Source organism: Dryas octopetala, chromosome 5 (genome assembly GCF_963921425.1).
Source record: "Dryas octopetala chromosome 5, drDryOcto1.1, whole genome shotgun sequence".
Classification (NCBI taxonomy): domain Eukaryota; kingdom Viridiplantae; phylum Streptophyta; class Magnoliopsida; order Rosales; family Rosaceae; genus Dryas; species Dryas octopetala.
In genome coordinates this window covers 1,165,028-1,176,632 of record NC_141370.1, presented here as the reverse complement: position 1 = coordinate 1,176,632, position 11,605 = coordinate 1,165,028, and the positions used below count along the sequence as shown (strand labels likewise).

The window sequence follows — 11,605 nt, the reverse complement described above, 5'->3', positions numbered from 1 at the left end:
TTAAACTGCTCCAGTAGTCCGTTTAAATCACGCAAGAGTCTGTTGATGACGAACACATCATTTACGTCTCTTGAAGAAGGATAATCTTCAATCAAGAATGGATAAAATTCGTCCCATAATCTCCGTACGCCAGTTGGTTCACAATACATGTCAGGACCACCTCCGGATTCCACCCTGAAACCCGGAAGGATCACGCGGGATCCAAATTCAAAGAAAATCCTACCGAAAATTCAGCAAAACCTCCCTTGAAAATGGACTAATCCAGAAATTTCAAAACCTGTTAAAACACTTCTAAGATATCAACCACCTCTACCACAACCAAAAATCAAATCTCAGGCCCACAACAAGTAATACAACTCTAATCAGAGCACATCTAATCGACTATACAATCATATCTCATTTTAATAATTTCAAGGGAAGACATTGATCCTATTATACCAATAAGTTGGAGATGTGAAACTCAAATGCCTCGACGTGGTACGGTCCGACCTCGATGATCACAACTACCTGGGGGAACGTCAAAAACAAAATGTGAGAAAACTCTCAGTGAGTGGACAAAATAAAGAAACAAAACATTAAGTGATTCATCATTTCAAATTCCTTTAAAATCAAATCTTCACTAAGACCTCACGTCACTCTTTGAAATCCCCTAGTTTTAAAACGCTTTCAGAAACTCGCTCAAAATTTGTTTTCATAACCAAATAAAATAAAATAAAATAAAATAAACTAATTATCAAATAGAATTCAAATATTTAAAGTTCTGAATACTTTTATAATTTTAAAATAAATTATCACCATAAAACCGTATAATACATATACAACACACCAAGTCAGTTACTCGGAGAATCTGTCATACATGCGCAGAGCCAAGAATCTGTCATACGCATGCAGAGCCATAAATTCTGTCGTACGTGCACGCAGAGCCAACCCCCAAAGGGTCAAGCATCACGACACACGGCCCAAAGCCTATGTGTGTGCCGCAATGGGTCCCAAAGACCTTTCTAAATCTGATAACTTGGAAGGGTACTGAAGTGGGTGGTTTGAAAATCAATAACTCATAAACACATAAGCCAAATCTCAAATCCTTTCATTTTTCTTCCAAAACTCTTCTTAACAAAACCAAACTCATCAAAATCATTTCCTTAAATTGTAATATCCCATAACAAATATAAATAAACATTGAGACGAAGAATACGAAATATAAACGATCTTTCCATAACCAATTTGAAATTAAATACGCCATTCCAAACATAGTACGCACTTTTAGTATAAATTCATATATGAAAGCACGCTAAAATATTTTTTGATCGTGAAATTTATGAAATCCAAGATAAGTGTATTTAGTTAATATAAATGATTATTTGATAGACATTTAAATTTAAAGCTCAAAATGAATTCAAGTTAAGCCAAAGAAATTGAAACCACATAAAAACATAAATTATTAAAATTCAAGGTCCACTCACAGTGAGAAAATCTAACTTCGATCCTCCGCCGGATCGTCGCGAACCCCAATCGTCTCACCTAAAGAATAAACCATAATTTCAATTAGTCTTGATTCGATAATAATTAAAGTGTGTACAAGAAATATTGAACCTAATTGTCACGCCCATTTATCAATTAACCCGAGGATTTATTTACTTAATGCATAATAACCCCGTAAGCACTACTTCTTTCTTCGAATCTCTTTGGCTCAACCCAACATCGCCCCAAACGTCCCAAAACCAGTCCCAACTTAAAAGAGACTCGTCCGATGTTCACTTTGATCAAAAGGCTCTCCCTAGAACGAAATTAGTATTAAAAAGTCTCAAATTAATTCTACAATAACTCCGTCTTTCCAACTATAAATGACATAGCCCAAAACCAATTATAAACCTCAAATATAATTCTACATAGCCTACCTCTATCGACCACACCGTCTGAGGGTAAATTCGTTATCTAAAAAGTGTTCAAATACGATCCAAATTGAAATTTCCTTCAACCCAAGGGGCGTCCACCTATCCAAAAACAATCCAACTCATTAAGGATATGTTTTACACATTAACTAAGGGAAGTGGTGGCTGGGTGGTTGAAACCACCGTTGTAGCCGCTCAAGGTGGCGGTAATAAACCAAAATCCACCATTTCTCCAAAATTTCTCTAATTTTCCGTTCTAACAACAAAAATGGAGTTCCTAGAGATGAAACTTATCCAATAAAACAACAAGAACACACTCTAATCCAAAAATCCATGAAATTCCGAAATGGCCCTAAAACCCCATAATTTGAAGTTTCAAATTTCTATATTTTCAGAGCTAACAAACCTGAGGAAATGCAAATCCAAAGAAAGAGGAAGAAAACCCACTTACAAGGGAGGTGATTGGCGCCGGATTTCAATCGAAAATTTGGCGAAACAAAGGGGAGCCAAACCGCTGGGTTTTCTGTGCGCGCGGGCTGGGCTAGCTGAAGGAGGAGTTGGCGAGCTGGCCGGCATCGGGGAGGCACGCCGGTGACCTCAGGTGGCTGAAGATGGCTAGGCGAAGAGAAGAGCGGCGGCTGAGGATTTTCTAGCTTGTTCGCTCGCGTGTGAGGGCTGGGCAGCAAGGGGGTGATTGGGAGATGGTGGTCGATGCGGTGGGGACACGCCGGTGAGGCTAGGTCGGCTGGTGGTGGTCGGCGGCGAGAGTGGTGGACGTTGGTTGATGTGCAAGGGCGGGTTGCGGGGGGAGGAGAAAACAGGGAGAGAGTGTGCGGGTGAGAGGGAAATAAAGGGAGAAAGAGAGAGAGAGAGAGAGAATGTGGTAGAAAGTTCTAGAGATAGAGAGAGAAATCAGAAAAAATTTTCAGATTTTTGGTTATTTAAAATCCCACTTTTATAAATTTATAAAATTGCCCCTCGCTTCAAATGTCCATATCTCTCAAACCGTAACTCGAAACGACGCGTGCTACGTGTCTATGAGATCGTGGGTTCGAAACCTATCCAACAGACCCAAAGTCAAAATCGAAAGCCCATTTATTTTCAAAGTCAACTTTGGGTCAACCTTAAATTAAAACAAAAACAAAAACAAAAATAAATAAATCAATCAAAACTTTAAATTAAAACCCTTTTTATTTTCCAAATAAATCCCAAAATCTTTAAAATAAAATTCTACATTCTTTAAAAGAAATCTCTTAAAAACATAGTTAAATAAAAATTTAAATTTCTAGTGGAAATTTGGGTCGGGTCGTTACAATACACCAAAATTGTGACGAATAATCTTCGTAAAGCTAATGGCATCCTCATAGTAGATGCCTCATGCAAACATTGTTGAATACTGCCATCTTTTTCTGATAAACCTACACACAAAAACCACAACAACATTAAGAACGTAAAAAAAAAAAAAAAATTATGATTCAAATCATTTGAAAATCAAGAAATAAGATTTTATTGGCTAACCTCGTCTTTCGGCTACTTGCTTAAACGTGGGACACATTACATCATCAACTGTTCGTAAATCCTCGAATGATTTTGGTCCTTTCACATGATTAAGGAGGATGCGAAGATAAAACTTTTCACCTTCAGAAGGTGAGACTGTGTATATCCTCCCAACAACCCTTTGAAGGCCTACTCGTTTAGTCCATATTTTCTCCTTACTGATTCATCTATAGTGTTCAGGCATCTCTCGATACAAATATCTTCTCGCTTCCACATCCGTACGATTCAGAGTGAAATATTCAGTAAGCATTCTCATTGATAATCCATCATTTGACAAAATATTTGTTATAGTGTCATTAGCCTGATATTGGACTTGTTGCATGTTCAGAAGATGTATTTGTAATCGCCACACCGATGGGCATATCTTATTCATGGTAAATTTGAAAATATGCCATAGTGCTTCCGGTGCACATACCCATCTTGCATCGACAAATTGCCTTATTTCGTCTCTAATAGGATCTAGCTGTACTTCAAGGGCGACTCTGTCTGGTCCTTTGTAAACATACTTATATAAGTACTTGACACTTTTATACTGCAACATATTTCTACATTGATGTGACAATCATACTTTAAAAGCAACCACGGATTGTATGGAATAGCCCAACTGTTATCAACCATTACAGTTCCATGTCGATCTAGAGGGACAGACATGCGATCTCCTCGTCTTCGATAAATTGGATAAGAATCACTCCCTAGAATAGTGACGGGTGCAAAGAATTTAGAGTAACTTCTTTTACATCTGCCATTTTTAATGCATGGAGAATGTTGGTTTTGTACTCCACATGGACCATGTATCATATGTTTTAACACTGCATTGTAAAGTTTCGGCTCTCCATCTTCGTCCGATATTTCAGCTCTAACAATGCGGTCATAATCATCTGGGTTGTGAACCTTATCATTTTCATCTAACACAATAAGCATGTGCACATGAGGAAGGCCCCGTTTTGAAATTCAATGACATAAGATAGAGTATAGGATCACGTATTTTTTAAAAAAATTTATTTTTTAAATTGGGCTTGACCCAAAAGTTGACTTTTAAAGTTAGTGGGCTTTTGATTTTGACCTTGGGCTTGTTAGGAAGATCTCGAGTCCACGAGCTTATAGACATGAAGCACGCGTAAATCGGAGTTACGGTTTGGGTTTTACGGACGTTCAAAGTCGGGGGCATATTTTTAATTTTTACTTAAATGGTTTTTAAAAACCCAAATCACTTCTCTCTCTCTCGCTCCTGATTTTTTTCTCTCTCCCCGACTACACTCTCTCTCTCTCTCTCTCTCTCTCTCTCACCTTCCTCCCCTGCGCGCACCAACCCTAACCACCACCACTCACCATCGCCGGCCACCCCTGCCGGCCTCGACCTCCGGCAAACACCCTCAACCGCCGACCCCCCCCCCCCCGAGCTCACTGTCTCTCTCTCTCTCTCTCTCTCTCTCCTCATTCTCTCTCTCCCCGTGTTCTCTCTCTACCTTCTTCTTGTGCGCAGTCAATTGGCACTAGCAGCGCTGGCCGCTGTCCACCAACCCGAGCCACTGCACCACCCATCTCGCCGACACCGACCACCTGCCCTAGCCATTCATCCAGCCAGCCCAACCCCTGCACACGAGTTCTGTTCGGAGAAACACCCAGAAATCGCCATACCTTCCTCCATCAATTTCGATCAATCTCCTAGACCAATCAACTCGAATTTAGGCGAGATGACCATGGCTCATGATGATCCGGCGGAGAATTGAAGCTAGGGCTATCTTTGTGAGTGGACCCTTAAGAATTTAAATGATTTATAAAATTCGTAATTTATATTAATTATTTGAGTTTTGGGATTGAGAAAGATTAAATGTGAGTGGACTTTATTTTATGAACATTTTACGAAATTCATGTTTTGATTCATATTGGTTATTTGAATTTGTTTGAAAAAAAAAATAGAAATTGAATTGGACTATTATCTTGAAAGTGTTTTTCTTAAATTATGATTTTATTATTTATTTTGGTTATCATGAGTTTTGGCTTAGAAATATTGATTGAGAGTTAGACATTTTCTTTATGAACATATGTGGTGAATTTCAATAGTTTACGTATCTTTTGACATGGGTTTGATTTGAGTTACGAGTTTTATGAATTTAAATGGGCAATGGTGTTTATATATACATTTTTTTACTTATGTCAAATATGTTGCAAATGGAAGATCTTGGAAAGACCTAGTTCAATATGATATTACGGATTGGTTACAATTAACATAAATTATATAGATTTATAAGATATTTTTATTATCGAGATATGTTTGAAATGAGGTGATCTTTGAATGGTCAGAAATCTTGTTTGGGCACGAATGTTTTCAATATTAATATGAGCAGTTTTAAATTGTCCTATTAGTACCACCTTAGCAGGTATAGATTTGCTCTGCACTCGCCTAGAGATGACTCGGCGGTGTATGACCAACATTTGCCCTGCACTTGCCTAGTCGGCAGTGTATGACCAGCATGACACATTGCTCTGCACTCGCCTAGAAATAACTCGGCGGTGTATGACTAGCATTATAAGCTCTGCGTGCACATACCAGCATTACATTATGCTCTGCACTTGCCTAATCGGCACTGTATAACCAGCATCACAAGCTCTGCATGCACGTATGACCAGCAGTTCCCCGGATACTAGTACGATGTGATTTTATGCAGTCCTTGAGATCTTTCTTTGATTGAGTTTTAAGTTGTGAGATTTAATTATTTGATTATTAGTATTCTTATTTGAGGTCTTAATTGATATTACTACCTAATATATTTTGTGGGAAACTTTGAAGTCTCTGATATACATGAGTTATTTAAATCTATGCGTTTGAAGGCTTCATGATGTTTTCGAAAGGAGTTTGTAAATTGGTTTTAAAACTAGGGGAATTCAAAGAGCGAGGTGAGGCCTTAGAGTTAATTAAATTTTAAGCCTTGTAAAAAGATAATTAAATTTTGTGCCTCGTTTTCATGACTTGTCCACTCACTGAGTTTATCTCACGTTTTCTCGTTTTGTTAATCTTTCCCCCCAGGCATTAACGTCCATTTCCTTACTCGGACCCTGTGGTCGCTGATGAGTGTGCATTTTGCATCACTTTATGATACTAATTCCTTAACCTCGAGTGTTAGAACTCGATCTTTTGTGTTTCTTGTCTTGTTTTTGTATTTTCAGGTCAAATGAAGCAGAAATAGGAAAATGAAGCAAATGAAGCAGAAATAGGAAAATGAAGCAAATGGAACCATTTTGGGATATTTCCTGGTCAAACTAGGAAAACGAGTGAAATCTTGGTCAAACCAGGAAAAGTGCAGAAATCCTAGTCAAATGAGGATTCCTAGTCACACTAGGAAACATCAAGCCCATAACCATCATTGCGGAGCCAGAAATGAGAAATCCTGATTAGAACAGGAAATTATGGTTGAACTAGGAAACATAACCCTACTTGGGAAATGAGTCCTAATGACACTAGGAGACCCCAGGGGCAATATGGTCATTGCAAGAAGTCGAAACAGATAAGGAATCCTTCATTTACAAGAAATCCTAGTTGCACTAGAAAATGTTGGTCAAAGTCAACTCTACAAAGTCAAGGTTCCAGAAGCTTCTAGAAGGTGGTGGACTTCTATGGAAATGAATAGAGGGAAGAAATGAATTCAAATTCAAATGGAAATGAAGGGCAAAATGGGAAGTCAAAGTTAATGGTCAAGGGTCAAAGATGACAAGTCAACAAGTCAAATGGGCCATGGGCCTATGGGATGCCGAAACCAAATGGGCCATGCATGCATGCATGCGCCAAACCCTAATAGCCCAAGCTCTATGCGCATGGTCCAAGGTGGCAGCCCATGCATGCGCATGCATGCCATGCAAGCCACTTCAGCCCAACATGCAAGCCCAATGTGCAAGCCTCAAGGTGATAGCCCATGGAGTGAAACCCTAGCCCACATTGTGCAAGCCTAATGCGCCAAGACTTCAGCCCAAGACCAGCAGCTATGCGCAAGGACAAGAGGAACCCTAGCTAGGCTAGGCGTGAGTCAATTAAGCCCACCAGGCCTAGCCTTGCCGCAAGCCCACATGCTCCTAACCCTAACTGCTGCCACAAGTCTTCTTCTCCTTGCCTCTCAAGGATTGCACCTCTATAAATATGTCATATACTTCAGAACCCTAGACCTCTTGCCTCCTAGTTTTATTTTCAGTTTTTAGGTTTTATTTTTCAGAAAGTTAGAAAGTTTTATTCTTCAGCGGCCATTTGTGTTTTCGTTTATATTTTAATTGGTTGTCTGGTCTTAATAAGTACACAGGTTCGGGAAATCTCATTCCCGATGCCGTTATGCAGCCGGATTTGATATCCAAGCAATGGCGCCATGAAGGGCATTTCGGTCATTTCATGTGATTGCACTGTGAGTGAAACTTATCGGATTGTAATGTAGAGTACCGTTAATGAATTGACTGTTTTGTGTGTTTGTTGTTATATGTTAGAGAAGGCTAAGTGTAGGATTTGGATCATTAGAATGAATTGATGAGGATTTGAGGCTAAGGAATTAATTCAGAATTATAGAGTTGCCCTGAGAATAATTGCTGAATTAGAGAAGAAATGATTATTGTTGAGGTTAATGAATGATGATTAGGCAATTATTTTACAAAATAATCAAGTTACTTATTGAGGAAGTATTGGTATGATTTGAGTGGCAAACAAGTGAGGGGTTGTGAGTAGGAATCAATTTAAGAAAGGATTTGGCATAGTTTGGAGTAAACAGTGAGTGGACTAACTTTTGTTTTTCTGAAATATTTTATACATTTGATGATTAAATTCATTTCTCAATATATTGATTTTGGATTTGAGCTAAAAAGATTGTGAGTTGGACTTTGGTTTTCGAAAGTGATTTAAATCTGTATTCATATCTTTAGATTTATTTGAACTTTGATTTATTTATTTGAGAAGATTCTCTTTGGTGGAGGGTGAATGTTAAAATTGGATTTTTATACATACAATTTGGAAGCTTTAACTTTATTTATGGGTGTAGCTAGCTTCTTGGTTATTAAATTAAGTTCTGATTTGGGTTTCGAATCTATGATTTAAGTATAAATCTTCTCACAAGCATGTGTTGATGATGTTGCATACGTGGTGATGAATTTGAATATACAAGAGGCATTATATTGTGAAACAATGATAGTTATGAGTTAGTTTTGAGAACGTTGTGTTAGAGTTTGTGCAAGGATACCTGCCTGCCCGTGCATTGATTCGCTCTGCCCGGGAAGTGGCGAGCCCACTCACCTGCTTGCTCGTGTATCGATTCGCTCTGTACGAGAAGTGGTGAGCATTTCTGCTTGCCCGTGCATCGATTCGCTCTGCACGGGAGGTGGCGAGCTCACCTGCCTGCCCGTGCATTGAGATCACTCTGCACAGGAAGTGGCGAGCTTATCTACCTACTCGTGCCTATGCACGGGATGTGGCGTGAGGTTTTAGTTGTGAAGTATTTTGAGGAATGATTTTTCATCAGTAAACATCTTAAATGATAGTTTCAGTAAGACATTGCGTTTTATTTCAAACATTTTAATAGTTTTACAGTTTGAGAGTATTATTTGTTCTTCAGAGTTCGATTTACAGTTTTGAGATGATTTAAAAAAATGGATTTGAGAAATGGTTTTAAAATTGGGGGATTTCAAAAAGCGATGTGAGTGAAATTAGATAGATGATTATTTGTATTGTGTGCTTGTATTGCATTGTTTGCTAGGATTTGGTAAAATCTAGGCTTGAATCTTGAGGATGGAAACGATGATGTTTATGCATTGAGATTATTAATTAGGATGTGAATAATTGATGTTGAGGTTAATAGTCGACGATTAGGCAATTGATTTGCCATAATGATTATTATTATTATTGATGAGATTGGTGATGAAATTATTATGTGATTGAGTAAATATTGGTTATTATTGTGGTTTATTATTAAGTATGGAAATTGAAGAATTATTGAGGATAATTTTACGTCATTTCACTCATACGAGCTCTAGTGAGCTTATCGGGTTGTTTGTTTAAATGACCCGGTGTACCATGGATATGGTGCAGTGTGGTTATTTGTGTTTTGCAAGTTAAGCAAGCTGAGGAGGCAGTGAGGAGAAGACAAGGCAGTGAGACCCATTTTAATTTGATTTAAATCGATTTATATAGTGATTTTACATAAATATTTTTGGGCTCGCACTTGATTTATTATATGTATTTATTTATTATGTTAAATGCATGGTTCATTCTAAATGACAGTTTCAGTAAGACATTGCGTTTTATTTCAGACATTTTAATAGTTTCATAGCTTGAGAGTATTATTTGTTCTTCAGAGTTCGATTTACAGTTTTGAGATGATTTAAAAAAATGGATTTGAGAAATGGTTTTAAAATTGGGGGATTTCAAAGAGCGATGTGAGTGAAATTAGATAGATGATTATTTGTATTGTGTGCTTGTAGTGCACTGTTTGCTAGGATTTGGTAAAGTATAGGCTTGAATCTTGAAGATGGAAACGATGGTGTTTATGCATTGAGATTATTAATTAGGATGTGAATAATTGATGTTGAGGTTAATAGTCGACGATTAGGCAATTGATTTGCCATAATGATTATTATTATTATTGATGAGATTGGTGATGAAATTATTATGTGATTGAGTAAATATTGGTTATTATTGTGGTTTATTATTAAGTATGGAAATTGAAGAATTATTGAGGATAATTTTACGTCATTTCACTCATACGAGCTCTAGTGAGCTTACCGGGTTGTTTGTTTGAATGACCCGGTATACCATGGATATGGTGCAGTGTGGTTATTTGTGTTTTGCAAGTTAAGCAAGCTGAGGAGGCAGTGAGGAGAAGACAAGGCAGTGAGACTCATTTTAATTTGATTTAAATCGATTTTATATAGTGATTTTACATAAATATTTTTGGGCTCGCACTTGATTTATTATATGTATTTATGTATTATGTTAAATTCATGGTTCTTTCTTTGAAAAGAGGTTTAAATGGCAAAGTTTCAGTGTGTTTATGGGCTCAAGGTTCGGGGAGTTACACTACAGGACTCAAGACACAAAAGAATATATTTTTATATATATACAAATTGTTTTAACGCTTAAAGAGAAAACAAATATTTTAGGTTTTTTTTTTTTTTTTTTTTTTTTTTTTTTTTTTTTTTTTTAACGAATAGAAATAAAAAACTTTACAAATAGAAATCTAATTATATAAAACTCTCCCCCCAAACTTGAATAAAACATTGTCCTCAATGTTAAAATAATGAAAGAGCATGCAATGAATCAAAAAAGTAAAGGAAGGACAAACATACTAAGTAAAGAAGAGAAATACATATATGTAAAGAACAAAGAGATTGAGTTTAGAGCTCCCTAGGTATTAGAAGTCATGGTTTCCAGCAGTGCTCGAATACTAAGATCAAGCTCCCATCTTCAGCCATCCAAAACTTGGGTTGCCTCCCAAGAAACCCTAAATTTAGTGTCTTCAGCCCGACTCAGAAACGCTCACATAATTGGAGGAATACTGAGGTACACGACCTCAATGGCTTGAGTTTGTTCCGCTAATGTCTTGACATGCTCCATGGTGGACCTCTTTCAACCTTAACCTAACTATGCAAAGAATTGAGAAAAGAGTGCAGATGATAGAGGAAGAAGAAAGGAGCAGAGCTCCAATGGAGTCACTGCTGTTATATTCGTAAACCAGAAAATACAAACTGTTTTCCTTTGGAAAGCCATCAGACAATTTAAGGCTTCCCACCCACAACTCGTGTGCCACCTGGCCCACTCCCAATAACAACCAAAAGACCCAATCCTAGTTACAATAGTAAAACTGTAATGTAAATGAGTAAATGAGTAACAGTAAAATCACAAGGTTCCTAACAATTATTCTCCCCTTGAGTTCAACCTTGTCCACAAGGTTGTGATTGATCTATGACTAATCTTCTATGGTAGAAACTTCTGAGATAGAAACTAGTCTGCTAAACCTGGAAATTTGGAAACTTAACAACAAATTCATCAAAATCTTCCCAAGTAGCCTCATCTGGAGTGTGTCCCTTCCAATGCACCAAAATTTGAACACCTGCAGCATTTTCTTTCCAGTAGATTCTTCTCTGTAAGATTGCTTCTGGCTCAACTTGCACGATTCCCTCTTCTGTGATCA

The 11,605-nt window shown here is 37.6% G+C and overlaps 1 protein-coding gene across 1 annotated transcript; it reads right to left on the bottom strand.

Annotated features, from left to right (window-relative positions):
- Window positions 1–3,253: 3,253 nt before the first annotated feature.
- On the bottom strand, window positions 3,254–4,370 carry LOC147283498 (uncharacterized). The gene is made up of 3 exons (XM_086243941.1): window positions 4,071–4,370; window positions 3,865–3,981; window positions 3,254–3,310 (listed from the first exon to the last, which is right to left on the bottom strand). Exons 1-3 carry the CDS (start codon window positions 4,368–4,370, stop codon window positions 3,254–3,256), a joined length of 474 nt encoding a protein of 157 aa, XP_086100067.1.
- Between the last annotated feature and the right edge of the window lie 7,235 nt (window positions 4,371–11,605).

Bases quoted from the DNA above. Each gene is read 5' to 3' on its own strand.
- LOC147283498 (XM_086243941.1), bottom strand. From the start codon at position 4,370: ATGCTTATTGTGTTAGATGAAAATGATAAGGTTCACAACCCAGATGAT. The intron at 3,982-4,070 runs GTAATGGTTGAT...AATATGTTGCAG, and splicing joins CTCTAGATCGACATGGAACT to TATAAAAGTGTCAAGTACTT. The intron at 3,311-3,864 runs GTATGTGCACCG...TTTTGTGTGTAG, and splicing joins AATTTGTCGATGCAAGATGG to GTTTATCAGAAAAAGATGGC.